The sequence below is a fragment of the Anomaloglossus baeobatrachus genome, chromosome 8 (assembly GCF_048569485.1).
Source record: "Anomaloglossus baeobatrachus isolate aAnoBae1 chromosome 8, aAnoBae1.hap1, whole genome shotgun sequence".
Lineage (NCBI taxonomy): Eukaryota > Metazoa > Chordata > Amphibia > Anura > Aromobatidae > Anomaloglossus > Anomaloglossus baeobatrachus.
The window spans coordinates 38,473,039-38,500,204 of NC_134360.1; the positions used below are offsets into that span (position 1 = coordinate 38,473,039).

Sequence of the window (27,166 nt, forward strand, 5' to 3'; positions counted from 1 at the left end):
GGAGTGATCTGAATTTGATGTGTGGCATCACTAGGTATGTAAATGTGGTGTCAGATCAGTGGCCCAAAGCCATTTAACCCCTCAAAAACACTGGTTACTTATTCAAATCTGTGAAAACTGGGGTTTTGCCCACTTTGATGCCAGTTCTGATACCCAGAACCTGTTTGGGCCAGGCTAAAGTGATCTGAATTTGATGTGTGGCATCACTAGGTATGTAAATATGGTGTGAGATTAGTGGCCCAAAGCCATTTAACCCCTCAAAAACACCAGTTACTTATTCAAATCTGTGAAAACTGGGGTTTTGCCCACTTTGATGCCAGTTCTGATGCCCAGAACCTGTTTGGGCCAGGCTAAAGTGATCTGAATTTGATGTGTGGCATCACTAGGTATGTAAATGTGGTGTGAGATCAGTGGCCCAAAGCCATTTAACCCCTCAAAAACACTGGTTACTTATTCAAATCTGTGAAAACTGGGGTTTTGCCCACTTTGATGCCAGTTCTGATGCCCAGAACCTGTTTGGGCCAGGCTGTAGTGATCTGAATTTGATGTGTGGCATCACTAGGTATGTAAATGTGGTGTGAGATCAGTGGCCCAAAGCCATTTAACCCCTCAAAAACACCAGTCACTTATTCAAATCTGTGAAAATTGGCTGTGTGCCCACTTTGATGCCAGTTTTGATGCCCAGAACCCCTTTGGGCCAGGCTGGAGACACTTGAGTTTGATTAGAGGCATCACTAGATATGCAATTTTGGTGTTAGATCAGTGGCCCAAAGCCATTTAACCCTTTCACTAACATACTTCGGTGCCCACTTTGATGCCCATTTTTTTGCCAGTTTTTTAATTTTCACAGCTGGTTTTGAGTGTATGTATATTAGGGCTCATCAGTGCATTGTATTTTATTATTGTCATGTGTCATTTTTGTTGATAAATGCATAAAAAAATGAAAAAATTAAATTGCCGAATAAGAAACTGGACGAATAAGAAACCAACTTCAGCATCGTCCTATAGAGACGTTATAGAGAACAGATACTGAACATTCAGGATTTGTATCCATGGGGATTTTGGGGCCTTTCCTAGCTCCTCTGTGCAGCGGGGCCTGGATGAAGGGAATATGAAGCTGGCCCGGTGCCCTCGCAGGGCAGTGCAGACACCGGTTTGGTACATTGTCCGTGCACACGTGCTGGCGCAGGGAGATGAAGTCACCAGTGGGTGGCGCTCAGGAGCTCGCTATATATTGGCGGCTCCGTTTTCGTTTGGCCTCTCGTGTGGAAGGCGCAGGGCGCGCAGGAGGACGACCGCAGCATGGCGGACTACCTGATCAGCGGGGGCACCTCCTATGTCCCGGACGACGGCCTCACTGCCCAGCAGCTCTTCGGGGCAGGGGACGGGCTCACCTATAAGTGAGTATGGGGGGCAGTGTCCTGGGGTGACCCCGCCAATGTCGGCGGATGATTAGGGCGGGTCTAAGTCCTGCCAGCCTCTGTGGTGGTACTACAAGACCCAGCATGTCCTGTCAGCCTCTGTGGTGGTACTACAAGACCCAGCATGTCCTGTCAGCCTCTGTGGTGCTACTATGAGACCCAGCATGTCCTGTCCGCCTCTGTGGTGGTACTACAAGACCCAGCACGTCCTGCCAGCCTCTGTGGTGCTACTATGAGACCCAGCATGTCCTGTCCGCCTCTGTGGTGGTACTACAAGACCCAGCACGTCCTGCCAGCCTCTGTGGTGGTACTACAAGACCCAGCATGTCCTGTCAGCCTCTGTGGTGGTACTACAAGACCCAGCACGTCCTGTCAGCCTCTGTGGTAGCACTATATGACCCAGCACGTCCTGCCAGCCTCTGTGGTAGCACTATATGACCCAGCACGTCCTGCCAGCCTCTGTGGTAGCACTATATGACCCAGCATGTCCTGCCAGCCTCTGTGGTGGTACTATAAGACCCAGCACGTCCTGCCAGCCTCTGTGGTGGCACTAGAAGACCCAGCACGTCCTGCCAGCCTCTGTGGTGGCACTATAAGACCCAGCACGTCCTGCCAGCCTCTGTGGTAGCACTATATGACCCAGCATGTCCTGCCAGCCTCTGTGGTAGCACTATATGACCCAGCATGTCCTGCCAGCCTCTGTGGTAGCACTATATGACCCAGCATGTCCTGCCAGCCTCTGTGGTGGCACTAGAAGACCCAGCATGTCCTGCCAGCCTCTGTGGTGGCACTATAAGACCCAGCACGTCCTGCCAGCCTCTGTGGTGGCACTATAAGACCCAGCACGTCCTGCCAGCCTCTGTGGTGGCACTATAAGACCCAGCACGTCCTGCCAGCCTCTGTGGTGGCACTATAAGACCCAGCACGGCCTGCCAGCCTCTGTGGTGGTACTATATGACCCAGCGCGTCCTGCCAGCCTCTGTGGTGGTACTATATGACCCAGCACGGCCTGTCAGCCTCTGTGGTGGTACTATAAGACCCAGCACGGCCTGCCAGCCTCTGTGGTGGTACTATAAGACCCAGCACGGCCTGCCAGCCTCTGTGGTGGTACTATAAGACCCAGCGCGGCCTGCCAGCCTCTGTGGTGGTACTATAAGACCCAGCGCGGCCTGCCAGCCTCTGTGGTGGTACTATAAGACCCAGCACGGCCTGCCAGCCTCTGTGGTGGTACTATAAGACCCAGCGCGGCCTGTCAGCCTCTGTGGTGGTACTATAAGACCCAGCGCGGCCTGCCAGCCTCTGTGGTGGTACTATAAGACCCAGCGCGGCCTGCCAGCCTCTGTGGTGGTACTATAAGACCCAGCGCGGCCTGCCAGCCTCTGTGGTGGTACTATAAGACCCAGCGCGGCCTGTCAGCCTCTGTGGTGGTACTATATGACCCAGCACGGCCTGCCAGCCTCTGTGGTGGCACTATATGACCCAGCACGGCCTGCCAGCCTCTGTGGTGGCACTATATGACCCAGCACGGCCTGCCAGCCTCTGTGGTGGCACTATATGACCCAGCACGGCCTGCCAGCCTCTGTGGTAGCACTATATGACCCAGCACGGCCTGCCAGCCTCTGTGGTGGCACTATATGACCCAGCACGGCCTGCCAGCCTCTGTGGTGGCACTATATGACCCAGCACGGCCTGCCAGCCTCTGTGGTGGCACTATATGACCCAGCACGGCCTGCCAGCCTCTGTGGTGGCACTATATGACCCAGCACGGCCTGCCAGCCTCTGTGGTGGTACTATAAGACCCAGCACGGCCTGCCAGCCTCTGTAGTGGTACTATAAGACCCAGCACGTTCTGCCAGCGACTATGGTGGTATTCTAATGCCCAGCACGTCCTGGCAGCCACTATGGTAGTACTACAAAACCCAGCATGTCCTGCCAGACTTGCTGATCTAGTGCCCGCAAAACCTTCTATGTAACACTACTACACCCAGCATGCCCTCTCAGCCTCTGTGGTAATATAATGCTGAGATTACCCTCACAACATCCTGGTAGCACTAAAAGTCCCATCACATGCTGCTATCTGCCCTGATAATGTTTTGGTGCCCAGAATGCCCTTACCTCTTTCCTAGCTGTAGTACAGGTCTCTCCAGGCTCCGTCGGCCTCTGCTAAGGCCCTGTGCGCACTTACCGGATTTTGCCGCGGATTTATACAGAGGTGCCCTCAAAGCCCTCCGCTAGATGTGCACCACTATCACCACCATCCTCGGCCAGGCTCATTCAGAAAGCTGGAGTGCTCTGCATTACCAGTTCAGGTGGCTCTGCAAAAGGTGTGCCAGGTCCTGTGCAAGGTGCCCAGCATGCATGCCATGTGCTGGCACTACTGTAAAGCTCAATATGCCGCAGTAGATGTGGGGGAACTACAAGAGCCAGCATACTTCCTTCTAAACGTATGAGAGACGTTTTTAGAAGCTTCCACAAGTATAGCCATTTCTTGAAAACTGGAAGAGCACCCCAGTGCCAAGGGTAGCCCAGATATGTATGCGCACAGGTTGGAGGGCGCTGTAGGAAAGCTGCATTTTGGAGATTATTTGGGGACAACTGACCATTCAGCCATTTCTCCAGCTTTTCTTCCCCGGTCTTGGATTTCGTGGAGGGGTGTGGGTGAGACCAGTCTCTGACCATGGATGGCTCATTCAGTGTGACCAATACTTCTGCAGACAGTAGAGGACGATGTGAGGACTTGTATCTACTGCAACTCACAAGGGATGGTCAACCAGTTTTCCCTGGGAATTGCTATCTGTTTGAGCAGCACAGAGTATTTCAGAGAGGAGTGTGTGACTCTGTGAGGCAGTAACTTGTCTTCTGATCAGATCAAAGACACATGTGGCCTGATTTATGGAAGAATTGGGGTCCCCAGCAGCACAGAGTATTTCAGGAGTGGTGGCCTGCGATTGTTGTCCGTATGACTCAGAATTGGAACACCATGTATTCACGTGTACACTTGCATTGTTACTTCGGATGTTTTGGCTTTTTCTATGGGGCGGTCCCATGCCCGGGCCCCTCCTGTCTGTCGTCCTCCATCCTGTGTTTATCTCTAGAACGTGAGGCCTCGTGTGTTTCATGTTATCGTCCTCTCACACATTAGTGACTGTTGTCTTCGTCCTTTTGTTTTTTTTTTGTTTGTTTTTTTTCTCTTACTCCTTCTTTTTTTTTTTTTTTTTTTCTCTTACTCCTTTTTTTTTTGTCTTCCTTTTTTTTTTTTTTACTGTCTTCCTCCCTTTTTTTTTTACTGTCTTCCTCCCTTTTTTTTTTACTGTCTTCCTCCCTTTTTTTTTTCCTGTCTTCCTCCCTTTTTTTTTTCCTGTCTTCCTCCCTTTTTTTTTTCCTGTCTTCCTCCCTTTTTTTTTCCTGTCTTCCTCCCTTTTTTTTTTCCTGTCTTCCTCCCTTTTTTTTTTCCTGTCTTCCTCCCTTTTTTTTTCCCTGTCTTCCTCCCTTTTTTTTTCCCTGTCTTCCTCCCTTTTTTTTTCCCTGTCTTCCTCCCTTTTTTTTTCCCTGTCTTCCTCCCTTTTTTTTTCCCTGTCTTCCTCCCTTTTTTTTTCCCTGTCTTCCTCCCTTTTTTTTTCCCTGTCTTCCTCCCTTTTTTTTTCCCTGTCTTCCTCCATAAAAGGGGCAGTAATATATCAGTGACGTGCTACACTTCTAAACGTGTGGCACAGTGTGGTCACCGTGGTGTTGTATTTTCTATACAGGGCTTATATGATATGTCACCAGGATCCTCATTAATAATGGCTGCGATGTTGTATGGTAACACACAAAGATGGAGACTCATACAAGGGCACCCAATCAAATTTAGTGTTCATTTCTTTAAAGTATTCTGGAAAAATATAAGCTGAGCTGTGATTGGTTGTTATGAACATCACAGTGGTAAGGCCCATAGTGACCAATCAGAACGCTGCTTTCATTTTCCATAGCGACCAATCGGAACGTTGGTTTCATTTTTTTTTAATTGCTCTTAAAATATGAAAGCTGCGATTGGTTGCTATAAGCAACAAGAGCCGTAAACAAAAACGCTGATCAGTATAAATAATCATGCACCAATATGGCCACCATTACTTATCCCTAAGAGATTAATCATCACACTAGATTCCAAAAAAGAAAACTTTCTGCATGAAGTTTTGATATGAGAAGCGCTCTGTTGTAGAGTTAAGTGAATTGTTCTGCAGGTCCCTGGTCCAGCGGCCATGTCTGTAATCGGCTGACCCCATACATGAGCCTTGTGAGCTGCCCCCTACCTGCTGAGCCTCTTCTGGTTAATAGGCCCGGCACAATGTCATGGCTCCGCACAAAAGCAACAATGGCGTCATGCCAGGGATTCCAACAAGTAGGTCAAAATTCACAGGGTTCGCGTCAGCTGCTTTTGCACTGGGGGCTGTTTTCTTTCCATTACATTTGCTGCAGTACCACATACATCCTGTACATCCGAGTGGCGCTATTTCTATTAGAAAACAGCCATGTTTTCAATCTTATACATTAATCCGGTCTAACCATTGTATTGGAAGAATCTCAACGTATAGAATGTACAACTCTTGGATGAGCTGCAACAACGGCCGTATTAGGCTAAGTTCACATTTCCGCTAAAATGTATCAGTCACAATCCGCTGCTTGTGACTGATGATGCTGCGTTGCACCCTCCGCCCGACTGATCAGTCGTGGAACGACTGACCGCCGGGCGGGAGGAACGCAGCATGTAACGTTTTTTGAGCAGCGCGATCCGTCGGATTTCGCTGCGCATGCTCTCTGGCTCCCTGCACACGTCACCAGCTTTGGTTGGTTACCCGATATTTACCCTGGTAACGGTGCAAGGAGCCAGCGCTAAGCGGTGTAGGCCCGTAACCAAGGTAAATATCGGGTAACCAAGGTAAACATCGGGTGCTTTGCTGTTACCCGATATTTAGACTGGTTACGTGTGCAGGGAGGCCGACACTTCCCAGTTCGGCCCCACACACACACACACACACACACACACACACACACACACACACACACACACACACACACACCAGTCCCCAGCCATGCAGACCGCAGCACTGCCACTGACATCCCCAGCACCTGGCTCCGCCCCCTGCTCGGCTCCGCCCCCCTCCGCACATGTGTGTGTACACACACACACACACACACACACACACACTCTCTCACCTGTCCCCAGCCATGCAGACCGCAGCACTGCCACTGACATCCTCAGCGCCTGGCCCCGCCCCTCGCTCGGCTCCGCCCCCTCCCGCACTCCGCACATATGTGTACACACTCACACACTCTCACACACACACACACTCACCTGTCCTGCAGTCCCTGCGGCACTGACGTCCTCAGTGCCACGGCCCCGCTCGGCTACCCCCCCCCCCCCCCCCCGAACTCCGCCCCCCGCACACAACGGAATCCGACAAAGAATTCTGTTCTTTGTCATCCGTTGTACAGCGTTGAACAGCGCATCAGTCACATTCGTCAAGCGACGCATGTGACTGATACAAAACAACGGAAATGTGAACTTAGCCTTAATTATCCAGACTGATAGATTTAAAGGGTAGTCCAGGTTTGGGAAATATTGCTCTTTTCCAAAAACAGCACCATTCCTGTCCACAGGTTGTGTCTGGTATTACAGCTCGGTCCAATCCCTTGCATACAACAGAGCTGCAGTATCTGACATGTCCTGTACACAGGCGTGCTGCTGTAATGCTGTTCTAACCCTGTACATCAAGGTCAGGACTAGCTCCTAGGTATTTGGTCGCTGACTAAGGAATAGCAATTTTATATTTATTTATTTATTTTTCTTAACAGTGACTTCCTTATTCTTCCCGGGTACATAGACTTTACATCAGATCAAGTGGTGAGTTATGGTCCTAAAACTTTACTGGACATTTTTACACTTTATTCCCCAGGGCTGCATGCGTTAATTTTTTGGTTAATTTTTTTGGAAAATGGGTGCTAAATCCCACTGCACGTGTAGTGCTCCAAACACCTAATGATTTGGTCCCTAAGTAAATTATATCTTCCTATAGCTGCCACTAGGGGGAGCACAAAGCACACAGGGTTATTACAAGGTTTCATGAAAGCTGTATAAGACTAGGGCTACACGGTGACTTTGGCTGCAACAGTCATTGCGTGACCAAGTTCGCTTGATGGTGCTATATAAGTGAATGGGGTCGCATTGTGACATCTATACTACCAAGAAAGTAGCTAAAATGCAACAGATTTTTTGCAACCTGTTTGTTGCGGTAGTATAGGTGTTGTGATGTGGCTCATGATGTATCAGCAGTATGGAGCGAACTTCACTCATGCATCAGCTTTCACACACTAAGTCGCCATGTAACACTAGCCTAAATCTGTATGTGATGAGCTCTCCCTAGTGGTGGCTGTATAAATCTGTATGTAGTGAGCTCCCTCTAGTGGTGGCTGTATAAATCTGCATGTAGTGAGCTCTCCCTAGTGGTGACTGTATACATCTGTATGTAGTGAGCTCCTTCTAGTGGTGACTGTATAAATCTGCATGTAGTGAGCTCCTTCTAGTGATGGTTGTATAAATCTGTATGTAGTGAGCTCTCCCTAGTGGTGGCTGTATACATCTGTATGTAGTGAGCTCCCCCTAGTGGTGGCTGTATAGATCTAAGCAGTTAGCTCCTCCAAGTGGTAGCTGTATACATCTGTATGTAGTGAGCTCCCCCTAGTGGTAGCTGTATAAATCTGTATGTAGTGAGCTCCCCCTAGTGGTAGCTATATAAATCTGTATGTAGTGAGCTCCCCCTAGTGGTGGCTGTATAAATCTGTATGTAGTGAGCTCTCCCTAGTGGTAGCTGTATAAATCTGTATGTAGTGAGCTCCCCCTAGTGGTAGCTATATAAATCTGTATGTAGTGAGCTCCCCCTAGTGGTGGCTGTATAAATCTGTATGTAGTGAGCTCCCCCTAGTGGTGGCTGTATAAATCTGTATGTAGTGAGCTCCCCCTAGTGGTGGCTGTATAAATCTGTATGTAGTGAGCTCCCCCTAGTGGTGGCTGTATAAATCTGTATGTAGTGAGGTCCCCCTAGTGGTGGCTGTATAAATCTGTATGTAGTGAGCTCCCCCTAGTGGTGGCTGTATAAATCTGTATGTAGTGAGCTCCCCCTAGTGGTGGCTGTATAGATCTAAGCAGTGCGCTCCTCCGAGTGGTGGCTGTATAAATCTGCATGTAGTGAGCTCCCCCTAGTGGTGGCTGTATAGATCTAAGTAGTGCGCTCCTCCGAGTGGTGGCTGTACAAATTTGTATCTATTGAGTTACCCCTTGTGGTGGCTGTAAAAATCCTAATAATTTATCATTGGACTGTATGTAAAGAGAAGCAGGGAATGTGTTATTAAAATATCACTATGTAGTTTTATTTATTTATTTTTTTTTTTCCAGGACCTCACCTCTGCCCTTACGAAGAAAATAACCCTAAAAACCCCACTAGTTTCATCCCCAATGGATACTGTAACAGAAGCAAATATGGCGATTGCTATGGCGGTAAGAAAAATGTCCAGTTTTACTGATTTTAAGATAGATTGTATTCATGATTTACCTTTTGAATGTAATATTTTTCGGTGTTTAGCTGACGGGTGGCATCGGGGTCATACATCACAACTGCACGCCCGAATTCCAAGCTAATGAAGTCCGCAAAGTAAAAGTGAGAGCTCCTTCTTGTATTTACTCCCCCGAGAGATAAGGAATGACTCCATTAGCTGATGATGTGTCGCTTCTCCCTCTGCCAGAAATACGAGCAAGGATTCATCACAGACCCAGTGGTGCTCAGCCCCTCGCACAGGGTCCGAGATGTGTTTGAGGCAAAGGCCCGTCATGGTTTCTGTGGGATTCCCATTACAGACAATGGGAAGATGGGGAGTAAACTGGTGGGAATTATATCATCCAGAGATATCGACTTTCTGAAATCTGAAGAGCATGACGTGCCCCTGAGTGAGGTGAGTGCTGGATGTGGTATGGGGTGTTTTTTGTTTTTTTTTTTTTTGTTTTTTTTTTTGTCTGTTTTTTGTTTTTTTGGGGGGGCATTATACAAGACCCACGCATAAATAAATAAATTAAAAATATTTATATATATTAGTACAGACCAAAAGTTGGTCTCATTGAAAGAGTTTTCCTTATTTTCATGACTCTGAAAATTGTAGATTCACATTGAAGGCATCAAAACTATGAATTAACACATGTGGAATGACTTAATTAACAGAAGTGTGAAACAACTGAAAATATGTCTTGTATTCTAGGTTCTTCAAAGTAGCCACCTTTTGCTTTGATTACACTCTTGGCATTCTCTTGAAAAACGAGTGGCCATCATTACTTTAAAAAATGAAGGTCAGTCAGTCCAAAAAATTGGGAAAACTTTGAAAGTGTCCCCAAGTGCAGTGGCAAAAACCATCAAACGCTACAAAGAAACTGGCTTTCTTTTTCGCTCCTAATTGGGAGACCCAGACAGTGGGTGTATAGCTACTGCCTCTGGAGGCCGCACAAAGAACTACACTTAAAAGTGTAAGGCCCCTCCCCTTCTGGCTATACACCCTCCCGTAGGAGTACGGATTCCTCAGTTTTAGCTTTGTGCGAAGGAGGTCAGACACGCACGCATAGCTCCATTGTTTTTAGTCAGCAGCAGCTGCTGACTATGTCGGATGGAAGAAAAGAGGGCCCATACAGGGCTCCCAGCATGCTCCCTTCTCACCCCACTGTATGTCGGAGGTGTTTGTAAGGTTGAGGTACCCATTGCGGGTACGGTGGCTGGCGCCCACATGCTGATTCCTTCCCCATCCCTTTTTACAGGGCTCTGGGTGAAGTGGGATTTACTGGTCTCCAGGCACTGAGACCGTGCTCCATCTACAGCCCCTGGAGAAGATGCTGGATGGAGCGGAGTACATCAGGGACATGGCCCTGCTTCCTCAAGGTACTCTGTGTCCCCGTGCATTTGGCGCTCACACCGCAGCATGCTGGGTGTTGTAGTGCGCCGGGGACATCAGCGCTGCGGCGCTTGTGCCATGGCCTCATTCAGCTCGCTGAAGCGGGCACACTTTTGGGGAACGGTCGCGCCGGCCGCTGGGACTGCGGCGCGGCTGGCACTTGTGGTGCGCCGGGGACTTCAGCGCGGGCCGCGCTTTTACGGCGGCCGCGCTGATAACTCGAGTCCCCGGCTTTTGCGGCCTGGTTCCGTTCGTTCCCGCCCCCAGACCTGCCAGTCAGGAGAGGGGCGGGACGCTGGTCAGTGCATCAGCGCTGAGGGCTGGAGTCGTTTTTACATACTCCAGCCCTCACAATAGGCACAGAGGGGACACTGTTTCCCGCACTTTTGTTTGGGAACTCCCACGGGCCGCCCCTCTCCACAGACGCCGGCAGCCATTCCTGCTGACACGCTGAACTACAGAGGGGAGCCGGGGAGACCCAGACAAGGAATTCTGCGCCTCTTACCCGCTATTCAGCGGGCGGTAAGCAGCCCTCTGGGCTCACCCCCTCTTGTGCCAGTAGTAATCTTAGTATTTTGTTCCTGCAAATACTTTGTACTGCATAGCGCTGGTCGCCCTTTGGCTATAGACTCTCTCACATTGCAGAGAGCCAACAGCATGTCGTCCACAAAACGCAAGGGTGCCAAGGCACAGACATTATATGCTTCCTGCACCGCATGTGGGACTTTTCTACCGGCAGGCTCCACTGACCCCCATTGTGTGCAGTGCTCGGCCCCTGCGGCACTTGCACAGTCGGGACCTCTGCTGGACGTGACCCAGGGTGTACCACCTGTGAATGCTGTCCAGGTGACAGGAACTGAGTTTACGGCTTTTGCTGACAGAATGTCTCTCACTATGTCACAAATTCTTGACACATTGCGAGCTAGGCCTGTACTTCAGGCCACGGACACTGTGCAATCATTGCCCCCTGGTCCCCCTCAGCTGAATTACTTCCAAGCTCCGGGACGGGCACATACACCTCAGGGTGAAGACTCTGACTCGGACGATGGCCCCAGGCAACCTAAGCGGGCTCGCTATGAGGGGCCTTCACATTCATCTCAATGGTCAGGATCCCAGCGAGATGAATCTATGGGTGATGAGGCGGACGTAACTGATCAGGATTCTGATCCTGGGACCGCTCTCAATCTAGATACACCAGATGGTGACGCCATAGTTAATGATCTTATAGCGTCCATCAATAAGATGTTAAATATTTCCCCACCAGCTCCTCTTGTAGAGGAGTCAGCTTCGCAGCACGAGAGAATCCATTTCAGATATCCTAAGCGTACATTAAGCACTTTTCTGGACCACGCTGACTTTAGAGACGCAATCCAGAAACCCCACGCTTATCCGGAAAGGCGTTTTTCTAAACGGCTTAAAGATACACGCTACCCTTTTCCCCCTGAGGTGGTCAAGGGTTGGACCCAGTGTCCAAAAGTGGATCCTCCAATTTCCAGGCTTGCAGCTAGATCCTTGGTTGCAGTTGAAGATGGAGCGGCACTTAAAGATGCCACTGACAGGCAGATGGAGCTCTGGCTGAAATCCATCTATGAAGCTATTGGAGCGTCGTTAGCGCCATCTTTTGCTGCCGTATGGGCACTCCAAGCTATCTCAGCCGGGCTTGTGCAAGTCGACTCAGTCACACGTGCATTTGCCCCGCAGGTAGCACCATTGACCTCGCAAATGGCGGCATTCGCGTCATACGCGATTAATGCTGTTCTTGACGCTACAAGCCGCACGGCAGTGGCGTCAGCCAACTCCGTTGTTTTGCGTAGGGCCCTGTGGTTGAGACACTGGAAGGCAGATTCTCATTCCAAGAAGTGCTTAACCAATTTGCCTTTTTCTCGTGACCGATTGTTTGGAGAGCGTTTGGATGAAATCATCAAACACTCCAAGGGTAAGGACTCATCCTTACCGCAACACAGACAAAACAAACCCCAACAGAGGAGGGGTCAGTCTGGTTATCGGTCCTTTCGAGGACCGGGCAGGTCCCAATTCTCCTCGTCAAAAAAGACTCAAAAAGATCAGAGACGCTCAGATTCTTGGAGGTCTCAGTCACGCCCAAAAAAGACAGCCGGAGGAACCGTTGCCAAGACGGCGTCCTCATGACTTGCAGTCTCCGATTCCCACACCCTCGGTCGGTGGGAGGCTTTCCCACTTTGGCGACATTTGGCTGTCACGCGTCAAAGACCGTTGGGTGAGGGATATTCTGTCTCACGGGTACAGGATAGAGTTCAGTTCTCGTCCGCCAACTCGTTTCTTCAGAACTTCTCCACCACCAGACCGAGCCGATGCTCTGTTGCAGGCGGTGGCCGCTCTAAAGGCGGAAGGAGTGGTGACCTCCGTCCCTCTTCAGGAACAAGGTCACGGTTTTTACTCCAATCTGTTTGTGGTCCCAAAAAAGGACGGATCGTATCGACCCGTCCTGGATCTAAAGTTGCTCAACAGACACGTAAAAGTCAGGAGGTTCCGGATGGAATCCCTACGCTCCGTCATAGCCTCAATGTCTCAAGGAGATTTTCTAGCATCAATAGATATCAAAGATGCGTATCTCCACGTGCCGATTGCGCCAGAGCATCAGCGTTTCCTACGCTTCGTCATACACGACGAACACCTGCAGTTCGTAGCGTTACCTTTCGGTCTGGCAACAGCCCCCCGGGTCTTCACCAAGGTCATGGCAGCAGTAGTAGCTGTTCTGCACTCGCAAGGTCACTCGGTCATCCCGTATCTAGACGACCTGCTTATAAAGGCACCCTCTCAAGAGGCATGCCAACACAGTCTGAAGGTGGCACTAGACACTCTCCAGAGTTTCGGGTGGATTATCAACTTTCCAAAGTCTCATCTAACCCCGACCCAATCTCTGACTTATCTTGGCATGGAGTTTCATACTCTCTCAGCGATAGTGAAGCTTCCACTGGACAAGCAGTGTTCGCTGCGGACAGGAGTGCAATCTCTCCTTCAGAGTCAGTCGCACTCACTGAGGCGCCTCATGCATTTCCTAGGAAAGATGGTAGCAGCGATGGAGGCGGTCCCGTTCGCGCAGTTTCATCTGCGCCCTCTACAATGGGACATTCTACGCCAATGGGATGGGAAATCGACGTCCCTCGACAGGACTGTCTCCCTCTCTCAGACTGCCAAGGACTCTCTGCGTTGGTGGCTTCTCCCCACCTCATTGTCACAGGGAAAGTCGTTCCTACCCCCATCCTGGGCAGTGGTCACGACGGATGCGAGCCTATCAGGGTGGGGAGCGGTGTTTCTCCACCACAGGGCTCAGGGGACGTGGACTCAGGAAGAGTCCACCCTGCAGATCAATGTTCTGGAAATCAGAGCAGTCTATCTTGCTCTGCGAGCCTTCCAACAATGGCTGGAAGGCAAGCAGATTCGGATTCAGTCGGACAATTCCACGGCGGTGGCGTACATCAACCACCAAGGGGGAACACGCAGTCGCCAAGCCTTTCAAGAAGTCCGGCGGATTTTGACGTGGGTGGAAAGCAAAGCGTCCACCATATCCGCAGTTCACATTCCAGGCGTGGAAAACTGGGAAGCAGACTTTCTCAGTCGCCAGGGCATGGACGCAGGAGAATGGTCCCTTCACCCGGACGTGTTTCAGCAGATCTGTTGCCGCTGGGGGACGCCGGACGTCGATCTGATGGCGTCACGGCACAACAACAAGGTCCCAGTTTTCATGGCACGGTCTCACGATCACCGAGCGCTGGCGGCAGACGCCTTGGTTCAGGATTGGTCGCAATTCCGACTACCCTATGTGTTCCCACCTCTAGCATTGTTACCCAGAGTTCTCAGGAAAATCAGGTCCGACTGCCATCGAGCCATTCTCGTCGCTCCAGACTGGCCAAGAAGGTCGTGGTACCCGGATCTGTGGCATCTCACGGTAGGCCAACCGTGGGCACTGCCAGACCGTCCAGATTTACTGTCTCAAGGGCCGTTTTTCCATCTGAATTCTGCGGCCCTGAACCTGACTGTGTGGCCATTGAGTCCTGGATCCTAGCGGCCTCAGGTTTATCTCATGAAGTTGTTGCCACAATGAGACAGGCTAGGAAACCATCCTCAGCTAAGATCTATCACAGGACGTGGAAGATATTCTTAGCTTGGTGCTTGGCTCAGGGAGTTTCTCCCTGGCCATTTGCATTGCCAATTTTTCTTTCCTTCCTGCAGTCTGGGTTGGAAAAAGGTTTGTCGCTTAGCTCTCTTAAGGGTCAAGTCTCCGCGCTATCCGTATTCTTTCAGAAGCGCTTGGCACGGCTTTCTAAAGTACGCACGTTTCTCCAAGGAGTTTGTCATATCGTTCCTCCTTACAGACGGCCATTGGAACCCTGGGATCTAAACAAGGTTCTCATTGCTCTCCAGAAGCCGCCTTTCGAGCCTTTGAAAGAGGTTTCCCTTTCTCGGCTTTCACAAAAAGTAGTTTTTCTTGTGGCGGTCACGTCTCTTCGAAGAGTGTCCGAGCTAGCGGCGTTATCTTGCAAATCTCCCTTCCTGGTGTTTCACCAAGACAAGGTAGTACTGCGTCCAATTCCAGAGTTTTCTCCCAAGGTGGTTTCTTCCTTTCATCTCAATCAGGATATCACTTTGCCATCTTTGTGTCCGCATCCAGTTCACCAATTTGAAAAAGGTTTACATCTGTTGGACCTGGTGAGAGCACTCAGGATTTACATTTCTCGCACGGCGTCTCTGCGCCGTTCTGATGCGCTCTTTGTCCTAGTCGCTGGTCAGCATAAGGGATCGCAAGCTTCCAAATCCACCCTGGCGCGGTGGATCAAGGAACCAATTCTTCACACATACCGTTCTGCTGGGCTTCCGATTCCATCTGGACTGAAGGCCCATTCTACCAGAGCCGTGGGTGCGTCCTGGGCATTGCGGCATCAGGCTACGGCTCAGCAGGTGTGCCAGGCGGCTACCTGGTCGAGTCTGCACACGTTTACCAAACACTATCAAGTGCATACCTACGCTTCGGCAGATGCCAGCCTAGGTAGACAGGTCCTTCAGGCGGCGGTGGCCCACCTGTAGGAAAGGGCTGTCTGACAGCCCGTTCATGTGGTATCTTTTTACCCACCCAGGGACTGCTTTTGGACGTCCCACTGTCTGGGTCTCCCAATTAGGAGCGAAAAAGAAGAAGGGAATTTTGTTTACTTACCGTAAATTCCTTTTCTTCTAGCTCCAATTGGGAGACCCAGCACCCGCCCTATTTGTTCTTAGGGTTTCGTTTTTCGGGTGCACATGTTGTTCATGTTGTTTCTTAAGTTCTCCGATCTTGTTATCGGATTGAATTTGTTTTTGAAACTGTTATTGGCTTTCCTCCTTCTTGCTTTGGTACTAAAACTGAGGAATCCGTACTCCTACGGGAGGGTGTATAGCCAGAAGGGGAGGGGCCTTACACTTTTAAGTGTAGTTCTTTGTGCGGCCTCCAGAGGCAGTAGCTATACACCCACTGTCTGGGTCTCCCAATTGGAGCTAGAAGAAAAGGAATTTACGGTAAGTAAACAAAATTCCGTTCTTCATGAGGACCGCCCCAGGAAAGGAAGACAAAGAGTCACCTCTGCTGCAGAGGATAAGTTTATCTGAGTTACCAGCCTCAGAAATCGCAGGTTAACAGCAGCTCAGATTAGAGACCAGGTAAATGCCACACAGAGTTCCAGCAGCAGAAACCTCTCTAGAACAACTGTTAAGAGGAGACTTTGTGCAGCAGGCCTTCATGGTAAAATAGCTGCTAGGAAACCACTGCTAAGGACAGGCAACAAGCAGAAGAGACTTGTTTGGGCTAAAGAACACAAGGAATGTACATTAGACCAGTGGAAATTTGTGCTTTGGTCTGATGAGTCCAAATTTGAGATCTTTGGATCCAACCACCGTGTCTTTGTGCGACGCAGAGAAGGTGAATGGATGGACTCTACATGGCTGGTTCCCACCGTGAAGCATGCAGGAGGAGGTGTGATGGTGTGGGGGGGGGCTTTGCTGGTGACACTGTTGGGGATTTATTCAAAATTGAAGAGATACTGAACCAGCATGCCCACCACAGCATCTTGCAGCGGCGTGCTATTCCATCCGGTTGGCGTTTAATTGGACCATCATTTTATTTTTTCAACAGGACAATGACCCCAAACACCTCCAGGCTGTGTAAGGGCTATTTGACCAAGAAGGAGAGTGATGGGGTGCTACGCCAGATGACCTGGCCTCCAGTCACCAGACCTGAACCCAATCGAGATGGTTTGGGGTGAGCTAGACCGCAGAGTGAAGGCAAAAGGGCCAACAAGTGCTAAGCATCTCTGGGAACTCCTTCAAGACTGTTGGAAAACCATTTCCGGTGACTACCTCTTGAAGCTCATCCAGATAATGCCAAGAGTGTGCAAAGCAGTAATCAAAGCAAAAGGTGGCTACTCTGAAGAACCTAGAATATAAGACATATTTTCAGTTGTTTCACACTTTTCTTTTTCGCTCCTAATTGGGAGACCCAGACAGTGGGTGTATAGCTACTGCCCTCTGGAGGCCGCACAAAGAACTACACTTAAAAGTGTAAGGCCCCTCCCCTTCTGGCTATACACCCTCCCGTAGGAGTACAGATTCCTCAGTTTTAGCTTTGTGCGCAAGGAGGTCAGACACGCACGCATAGCTCCATTGTTTTTAGTCAGCAGCAGCTGCTGACTATGTCGGATGGAAGAAAAGAGGACACATATAGTGTCCCCAGCATGCTCCCTTCTCACCCCACTTATGTCGGAGGTGTTTGTAAGGTTGAGGTACCCATTGCGGGTACGGCGGCAGGAGCCCACATGCTGATTCCTTCCCCATCCCTTTTTACAGGGCTCTGGGTGAAGTGGGATTTACCGGTCTCCAGGCACAGAGACCGTGCTCCATCTACAGCCCCTGGAGAAGATGCTGGATGGAGCGGAGTACATCAGGGACATGGCCCTGCATCCTCAAGGTACTCTGTGTCCCCGTGTATCTGGCGCTCACACCGCAGCATGCTGGGTGTTGTAGTGCGCCGGGGGACATCAGCGCTGCGGCGCCTGTGCCATGGCCTCATTCAGCTTTGCTGAAGCAGGCACATTTATGGGAATAGGACGCGCCGGCCGCTGGGACTGCGGCGCGGCTGGCACTTGTAGTGCGCCGGGGACTTCAGCGCGGCCTGCGCTTTTACGGCGGCCGCGCTGATAACTACAGTCCCCGGCTTTTGCGGCCTGCTTCCTTTCGTTCCCGCCCCCACACCTGCCAGTCAGGAGAGGGGCGGGACGCTGCCCACGTCCAGAACTCGGTCGCGCCGGCCGCTCGAACAGCGGCGCGGCTGGCACTTGCGGTGCGCCGGGGACTTCAGCGCGGCCCGCGCTTTTACGGCGGCCGCGCTGATAACTCGAGTCCCCGGCTTTTGCGGCCTGCTTGCGTTCGTTCCCGCCCACAGACCTGCCAGTCAGGAGAGGGGCGGGACGCTGGCCAGGGCATCAGCGCTGAGGGCTGGAGTCGTTTTTACATACTCCAGCCCTCACAGTCAGCACAGAGGGGACACTGTTCCCGCACTTTTGTTTGGGAACTCCCACGGACCGCCCCTCTCCACAGTAGCCGGCAGCCATTCTTGCAGACACGCTGAGCTGCAGAGGGGAGCCGGGGAGACCCAGACAAGGCATTCAGCAGCCTCTTACCCGCTGTTCAGCGGGCGGTAAGCAGCCCTCAGGGCTCACCCCCTCTTGTGCTCGTAGTATTCTTAGTATTTTGTTGCTACAAATACTTGGTATTACATAGCGCTGGTCGCCCTTTGGCTATAGACTCTCTCACATGCAGAGAGCCAGCAGCATGTCGCCCGTAAAACGCAAGGGTGCCAAGGCACAGACATTGTATGCTTCCTGCACCGCATGTGGGACTTTTCTACCGGCAGGCTCCACGGACCCCCATTGTGTGCAGTGCTCGGCCCCTGCGGCGCTTGCACAGTCGGGACCTCTGCTGGACGTGTCCCAGGGTGTACCACCTGTGAATGCTGTCCAGGTGACAGGAACTGAGTTTGCAGCTTTTGCTGACAGAATGTCTCTCACTATGTCACAAATTCTTGACACATTGCGAGCTAGGCCTGTACTTCAGACCACGGACACTGTGCATGTATTGCCCCCTGGTCCCCCTCAGCTCCTAGCTCCGGGACGGGCATCTACACCTCAGGGTGAAGACTCTGACTCGGACGATGGCCCCGGGCAGCCTAAGCGGGCTCGTTATGACGGGCCTTCACATTCATCTCAATGGTCTGGATCCCAGCGGGATGAATCTATGGGTGATGAGGCGGACTTAACTGACCAGGATTCTGATCCTGGGACCGCTCTCAATCTAGATACACCAGATGGTGACGCAATAGTTAATGATCTTATATTTAACATCAATAAGATGTTGAATATTTCCCCACCAGCTCCTCCTGTGGAGGAGTCAGCTTCGCAGCACGAGAGAATCCATTTCAGATACCCTAAGCGTACATTAAGCACTTTTCTGGACCACGCTGACTTCAGAGACGCAATCCAGAAACCCCACTCTTATCCTGAAAGGCGTTTTCCTAAACGACTTAAAGATACACGCTACCCTTTTCCCTCTGAAGTGGTCAAGGGTTGGACCCAGTGTCCAAAAGTGGATCCTCCAATTTCCAGGCTTGCAGCCAGATCCTTGGTTGCTGTTGAAGATGGAGCGGCACTTAAAGATGCCACTGACAGGCAGATGGAGCTCTGGCTGAAATCCATCTATGAAGCGATTGGAGCGTCATTAGCGCCTTCTTTTGCGGCCGTATGGGCACTCCAAGCTATCACGGCCGGGCTTGCGCGAGTCGACTCTGTCACACGTGCATTTGCCCCGCAGGTAGCACCATTGACCTCGCAAATGGCGGCATTCGCGTCGTACGCGATTAATGCTGTTCTTGACGCTACAAGCCGCACGGCAGTGGCGTCAGCCAACTCAGTTGTTTTGCGTAGGGCTCTGTGGTTGAGACATTGGAAAGCAGATTCTCATTCCAAGAAGTGCTTAACCAATTTGCCTTTTTCTCGTGACCGATTGTTTGGAGAGCGTTTGGATGAAATCATCAAACACTCCAAGGGTAAGGACTCTTCCTTACCGCAACACAGACAAAACAAGCCCCAACAGAGGAGGGGTCAGTCTGGTTATCGGTCCTTTCGAGGACAGGGCAGGTCCCAATTCGCCTCGTCAAAAAAGACTCAAAAGGACCAGAGACGTTCAAATTCTTGGAGGTCTCAGTCACGCCCAAAAAGACCAGCCGGAGGAACCGTTGCCAAAACGACGTCCTCCTGACTTGCGGTCTCCGATGCCCACACCCGCGGTCGGTGGGAGGCTGTCCCACTTTGGCGACATTTGGCTAGCAAATGTCAAAGACCGTTGGGTGAGAGATATTCTATCTCACGGGTACAGGATAGAGTTCGGTTCTCGTCCGCCAACTCGTTTCTTCAGAACTTCTCCACCACCAGACCGAGCCGATGCTCTGTTGCAGGCGGTGGCCGCTCTAAAGGCGGAAGGAGTGGTGACCTCCGTCCCTCTTCAGGAACAGGGTCACGGTTTTTACTCCAATCTGTTTGTGGTCCCAAAAAAGGACGGATCGTATCGTCCCGTCCTGGATCTGAAGTTGCTCAACAGACACGTAAAAGTCAGGAGGTTCCGGATGGAATCCCTACGCTCCGTCATAGCCTCAATGTCTCAGGGAGATTTTCTAGCATCAATAGACATCAAAGATGCGTATCTCCACGTGCCGATTGCACCAGAGCATCAGCGTTTCCTACGTTTCGTCATACACGACGAGCACCTACAGTTCGTAGCGTTACCCTTCGGTCTGGCAACAGCCCCCCGGGTCTTCACCAAAGTCATGGCAGCAGTAGTAGCTGTTCTGCACTCGCAGGGTCACTCGGTCATCCCGTACCTAGACGACCTGCTTATAAAGGCATCCTCTCAAGAAGCATGCCAACACAGTCTGAAGGTGGCGCTAGACACTCTCCAGACTTTCGGGTGGATTATCAACTTTCCAAAGTCTCATCTAACCCCGACCCAATCTCTGACTTATCTTGGCATGGAGTTTCATACTCTATCAGCGATAGTGAGGCTTCCACTGGACAAGCAGTGCTCGCTACGGACCGGAGTGCAATCTCTCCTTCAGAGCCAGTCGCACTCACTGAGGCGCCTCATGCATTTCCTAGGAAAGATGGTAGCAGCAATGGAGGCAGTCCCGTTCGCGCAGTTTCATCTGCGCCCTCTACAATGGGACATTCTACGCCAATGGGATGGGAAATCGACGTCCCTCGACAGGACTGTCTCCCTCTCTCAGACTGCCAAGGATTCTCTACGTTGGTGGCTTCTCCCCAACTCATTGTCACAGGGAAAGTCGTTCCTTCCCCCGTCCTGGGCAGTGGTCACGACAGATGCGAGCCTATCAGGGTGGGGAGCGGTGTTTCTCCACCACAGGGCTCAGGGGACGTGGACTCAGGAAGAGTCCACCTTGCAGATCAATGTTCTGGAAATCAGAGCAATCTACCTTGCCCTGCGAGCCTTCCAACAATGGCTGGAAGGCAAGCAGATTCGGATTCAGTCGGACAATTCCACGGCGGTGGCGTACATCAACCACCAAGGGGGAACACGCAGTCGCCAAGCTTTTCAAGAAGTCCAGCGGATTTTGACGTGGGTGGAAAGCAGAGCGTCCACCATATCTGCAGTTCACATCCCAGGCGTGGAAAACTGGGAAGCAGACTTTCTCAGTCGCCAGGGCATGGACGCAGGAGAATGGTCCCTTCACCCGGACGTGTTTCAACAGATCTGTTGCCGCTGGGGGTCGCCGGACGTCGATCTGAGGGCGTCACGGCACAACAACAAGGTCCCAGTTTTCATGGCACGGTCTCACGATCACCGAGCGCTGGCGGCAGACGCCTTGGTTCAGGATTGGTCGCAATTCCGACTCCCCTATGTGTTCCCACCTCTAGCATTGTTACCCAGAGTTCTCCGGAAAATCAAGTCCGACTGCCAGCGAGCCATACTCGTCGCTCCAAATTGGCCAAGAAGGTCGTGGTACCCGGATCTGTGGCATCTCACGGTAGGCCAACCGTGGGCACTACCAGACCGTCCAGATCTGCTGTCTCAAGGGCCGTTTTTCCATCTGAATTCTGCGGCCCTGAACCTGACTGTGTGGCCATTGAGTCCTGGATCCTAGCGGCCTCAGGTTTATCTCAGGGAGTTGTTGCCACAATGAGACAGGCTAGAAAACCATCCTCAGCTAAGATCTATCACAGGACGTGGAAGATATTCTTAGCGTGGTGCTTGGCTCAAGGGTTTTCTCCCTGGCCATTTGCATTGCCAATTTTTCTTTCCTTCCTGCAGTCTGGGTTGGAAAAAGGTTTGTCCCTTAGCTCGCTTAAGGGTCAAGTCTCCGCGTTATCCGTATTCTTTCAGAAGCGCTTGGCACAGCTTTCTAAAGTACGCACGTTTCTCCAAGGAGTTTGTCATATCGTTCCTCCTTACAGACGGCCATTGGAACCCTGGGATCTGAACAAGGTTCTCCTTGCTCTTCAAAAGCCGCCTTTCGAGCCTTTGAAAGAGGTTCCCCTTTCTCGGCTTTCACAAAAGGTAGTTTTTCTTGTAGCGGTCACGTCTCTTCGAAGAGTGTCCGAGCTGGAGGCGTTATCTTGCAAATCTCCCTTCCTGGTATTTCACCAAGACAAGGTGGTACTGCGTCCAATTCCAGAGTTTTCTCCCAAGGTGGTTTCTTCCTTTCATCTCAATCAGGATATCACTTTGCCATCTTTGTGTCCGCATCCAGTTCACCAATTTGAAAAGGGTTTACATCTGTTGGACCTGGTGAGAGCACTCAGGATTTACATTTCTCGCACGGCGCCTCTACGCCGTTCGGATGCGCTCTTTGTCCTAGTCGCTGGTCAGCATAAGGGATCGCAAGCTTCCAAATCCACCCTGGCGCGGTGGATCAAGGAACCAATTCTTCACACATACCGTTCTGCTGGGCTTCAGATTCCATCTGGACTGAAGGCCCATTCTACCAGAGCCGTTGGTGCGTCCTGGGCGTTGAGGCATCAGGCTACGGCTCAGCAAGTGTGCCAGGCGGCTACCTGGTCGAGTCTGCACACGTTTACCAAACACTATCAAGTGCATACCTACGCTTCGGCAGACGCCAGCCTAGGTAGACAGGTCCTTCAGGCGGCGGTGGCCCACCTGTAGGAAGAGGCTGTATGACAGCCCGTTCATGTGGTATCTTTTTACCCACCCAGGGACTGCTTTTGGACGTCCCACTGTCTGGGTCTCCCAATTAGGAGCGAAAAAGAAGAAGGGAATTTTGTTTACTTACCGTAAATTCCTTTTCTTCTAGCTCCAATTGGGAGACCCAGCACCCGCCCTATCTGTTTTTAGGGTTTCGTTTTTTCGGGTGCACATGTTGTTCACGTTGTTTCTTAAGTTCTCCGATCTAGTTATCGGATTGAATTTGTTTTTGAAACTGTTATTGGCTTTCCTCCTTCTTGCTTTGGTACTAAAACTGAGGAATCTGTACTCCTACGGGAGGGTGTATAGCCAGAAGGGGAGGGGCCTTACACTTTTAAGTGTAGTTCTTTGTGCGGCCTCCAGAGGCAGTAGCTATACACCCACTGTCTGGGTCTCCCAATTGGAGCTAGAAGAAAAGGAATTTACGGTAAGTAAACAAAATTCCCTTCTTTTTTAAGTATTTCATTCCACATGTGGTAATTCATAGTTTTGATGCCTTCAATGTGAATCTACAATTTTCAGAGTCATGAAAAGAAAGAAAACCCTTTGAATGAGAAGGTGTGTCCAAAATTTTGGTCTGTACTGTACATACTGTATATATACACATATACATACTGCTCAAAAAAATAAAGAGAACACTAAATTACCATTGTATTGTTCAAGTCTTATATATATATATATATATATATATATATATGTGTATATATATATATGTGTATATATATGTGTGTGTATACAGTATATATTATATTATATTATGTGTATATTATATGAATAAGAAAATATATATCTTTCACTTTATTTTTGTATTAGATCATGACCAGGCGAGAAGATCTCGTCATTGCTCCGGCTGGTGTTACATTAAAAGAAGCAAATGAAATTCTTCAGAGAAGTAAAAAAGGTATGCAGGCTACAAGGGGTTAAATTTTCAGGAAAATCCTGACTGTTTTGTTACATAAACCATTTCTAGATTGTGTGGGTATTTTCTGCACTGAACCTGCATCTACCAGTGATAACCAGCCATGTTTTTTGAATCCTTTTATGTATGAGTCTCCTGTAAAGTCATTGATGCTTCATTTCAGGCAAACTGCCGATTGTTAATCAGGATGACGAGCTGGTGGCCATCATCGCACGGACAGACTTGAAAAAGAATAGGGATTACCCGCTAGCTTCCAAGGATTCCAAAAAACAGCTGCTCTGTGGCGCTGCCATAGGGACCCACGAGGATGATAAATATCGGCTGGATCTTCTTGTGCAATCCGGAGTAGATGCTGTGGTCCTGGTGCGTTAGTTTGTTGTGCGTGGTGTTTTTGTTTTTTTTTTTTTTATGTCTCCTGCTTGCCATTTTGGAGGCCGCATTGGTCACTTAGTCAGTGGTTGAGTAGAAGATGTGGGGCAAAATGTTAAAACCAAACCTATGAGGATACAGAGTAGAATAGCGCGTTTGTAGCTGACACTGTGTCCTAGCCATTGCTGGGGTCTCTCTAATTAAAGGGAACCCGTCACCTTCTCCTCTGCGGGGCGGTCCGATACGGTCCAGTCTGATGGGTGTCGCTGCTCCCGAGTCCGGCGCCTTTTCCATCTTGTGCAATCGCCGTCCTCCTTGCTTCATGTGAATAACTCCTCCTACGTCATTCACACACTGCGCTCCTTCACAAGTGCACTTCGCTGTGCCCTGCTGAGGAAAGAGCAAAGTACTGCAATGTGCGAGCGGTGTTTGACCTTTCCACGCGCCTGCGCATTCTGCGCATCTTTCAGCAGGGCAGAGAAAAGAGCGCAAGAGCACAATGGAGGGCACTGTGGGGATGACATAGGATGTGTCCTCCATACGAAGCAAGGATAGAGGAGGCGCCGGACCCGAGAGCATTGACGTCCATTGGACCGGAAGGAATCGGACCGCCCCGCAGGTGAGTAGATGACAGGTTCCCTTTAAACCTTGCGACATAGACATTGGCGGCTGATGCTACTTTGTACCTCCCCATTTTTATTTATAATATCGATCATGTGACTACAGCAGTCGCGTGGGTTGAGCCATTATGCCAGTCATGTGATACCCGTCCGGTCACATGCTGGTTATATGTAAATAAAGGCTGGAGGGGTCTGCCTGAGAGTCTCCATTAGAAAAAAGATATATTTACATACAGAAATACAAAATATGTTTGTTTGGTTCTTTGTGTTTACTAATAGAATTTTCCTTCTGAATTCTAGGATTCCTCTCAGGGAAATTCCATATTCCAGATCAATATGATCAAATACATAAAAGAAAAGTTTCCAGAAATCCAGGTGATCGCTGGAAATGGTAACTTTATTTTTATTTATTAATTTTTTACTTTTCCTCTATGTAGATATGTGAAGTGTCATCTGATAAATGTAAAGGAACAGGTAACCTTTAAAATGATCCGAGATGCCCAATAAATGAGTGCCCCAGCTTTATACTATATAGCAGAGCCATCAGTATTTGTATATCTGTATGCTGTTTTTGCGCCTATTCCTGGTTCTTGCTGCTTGTTTTGCGCCTATTCCTGGTTCTTGCTGCTTTTTTTGCGCCTATTCCTGGTTCTTGCTGCTTGTTTTGCGCCTATTCCTGGTTCTTGCTGCTTTTTTGCGCATATTCCTGGTTCTTGCTGCTTTTTTTGCGCCTATTCCTGGTTCTTGCTGCTTTTTTGCGCCTATTCCTGGTTCTTGCTGCTTTTCTTGCGCCTATTCCTGGTTCTTGAGGCTTTTTTTGCGCCTATTCCTGGTTCTTGCTGCTTTTTTGCGCCTATTCCTGGTTCTTGCTGCTTTTTTTTGCGCCTATTCCTGGTTCTTGCTGCTTGTTTTGCGCCTATTCCTGGTTCTTGCTGCTTGTTTTGCGCCTATTCCTGGTTCTTGCTGCTTGTTTTGCGCCTATTCCTGGTTCTTGCTGCTTGTTTTGCGCCTATTCCTGGTTCTTGCTGCTTGTTTTGCGCCTATTCCTGGTTCTTGCTGCTTGTTTTGCGCCTATTCCTGGTTCTTGCTGCTTGTTTTGCGCCTATTCCTGGTTCTTGCTGCTTGTTTTGCGCCTATTCCTGGTTCTTGCTGCTTGTTTTGCGCCTATTCCTGGTTCTTGCTGCTTGTTTTGCGCCTATTCCTGGTTCTTGCTGCTTGTTTTGCGCCTATTCCTGGTTCTTGCTGCTTGTTTTGCGCCTATTCCTGGTTCTTGCTGTATAGTTCCCTCACTTGTTGGGTTCCAACCAGTACTTTGAATATGCCAGGCGGTATTTGCCCACAAGGCAACCAATAAATTGTGCTGTAAAATAGGCACATGAGCACTGGTAGAGAAATCGGTGCCCATATCCAGTGCAACAGAGTTGCTGCGTCTCTGCTAAATCCTCCCATGTGATATATTAAACTTTGGAAGTGCCCCTTGAGAAATTCACTACCCCCTTTCCACTCTAAATAAACGTGGACGTTGGACTTTCCTGGGTCACAGGGATGTGTCTGCATCTTATATAAATAGTCAGTGACACGTCCAGTAACCCGACACACGGAATTTGGCTCTAAGGTAGTTTGACAGTCAGTGACAAGTGTGTGCCCCATAGTGCCAGCTCAGAGCTATCTTTATAACCCACTTTCCTAATATTTGCCTTTTAAGTCACATGCCAGGAAGAAAACAAAAAGCCATCACTGCAGTAACTGAAACGCCAACCAGTATTGTGCCATAGATCTCTGCCCCCTTGTGGCAGAACATGGAATGACTGTCCAGTACGGTAGCAATGTTCAGGGCCTAATGGAATGTATATAATTGTACGGTGCCCTCTTTTTCTTTTTCCAGTGGTCACCGCCGCACAGGCCAAGAACTTGATTGATGCTGGTGCTGATGCATTGAGGGTGGGGATGGGAAGTGGATCGATTTGCATTACACAGGAAGGTAAACTTTTTTTTTTTTTTTTTTTATATCACTAAAATGGGTGTCTCTGGTAACTTAAATCCCACTATTAGTGCACTTGTTTTATGCCCTGAGGGGAGAGGGGTCTGATGGGCTTGAAATAAAAAGGTAGCGTTGTAACAGTACAAGTGCAGATCCGTTCCACCCCTCGTGTTTAGATGCACTCATGTAAAGTCTCTTATACGATCCCTAAATGTTCAGGTGGCTTCATACTGCACCTAAGAAAATAAATTATGAATAATGGTGTGTTATTCTTATTTTGTTCCCCCAACCCCTTCGCATGTACGGACATTAAGTGGCAAAGGCGCTTCACAGGAAAAACCTAAATGAGAGCATCTCCATCTCACAAGTAGCCATATAAAATGCAACAGAGTGTAGAGCATAGATGCCGAGTGAGGTGGGCTTGTATGGGGAGGGCTAGTGATGTCAGGGAGGAGGTGGGCTTGTATGGGGAGGGCTAGTGATGTCAGGGAGGAGGTGGGCTTTTATGGGGATGGCTAGTGATGTCAGGGAGGAGGTGGGCTTTTATGGGGAGGGCTAGTGATGTCAGGGAGGAGGTGGGCTTATATGGGGAGGGCTAGTGATGTCAGGGAGGAGGTGG

At 49.9% G+C, this 27,166-nt stretch overlaps 1 protein-coding gene across 2 annotated transcripts in view; it reads left to right on the forward strand.

Moving 5' to 3' along the window:
* The first annotated feature begins 1,238 nt into the window (after positions 1-1,238).
* Positions 1,239-27,166, forward strand: part of IMPDH2 (inosine monophosphate dehydrogenase 2) — a 64,455-nt gene continuing 38,527 nt past the window's right edge. For both annotated transcript variants that reach the window (XM_075321482.1, XM_075321483.1), the window contains exons 1-9: positions 1,239-1,400; positions 7,254-7,302; positions 8,851-8,952; positions 9,038-9,112; positions 9,198-9,404; positions 23,472-23,559; positions 23,741-23,940; positions 24,867-24,957; positions 26,452-26,547. In XM_075321482.1, the coding sequence (XP_075177597.1) occupies positions 1,303-1,400; positions 7,254-7,302; positions 8,851-8,952; positions 9,038-9,112; positions 9,198-9,404; positions 23,472-23,559; positions 23,741-23,940; positions 24,867-24,957; positions 26,452-26,547 (1,006 nt within the window). In that variant the 5' untranslated portion in view covers positions 1,239-1,302. The remainder of the gene's footprint in view (positions 1,401-7,253; positions 7,303-8,850; positions 8,953-9,037; positions 9,113-9,197; positions 9,405-23,471; positions 23,560-23,740; positions 23,941-24,866; positions 24,958-26,451; positions 26,548-27,166) is intronic.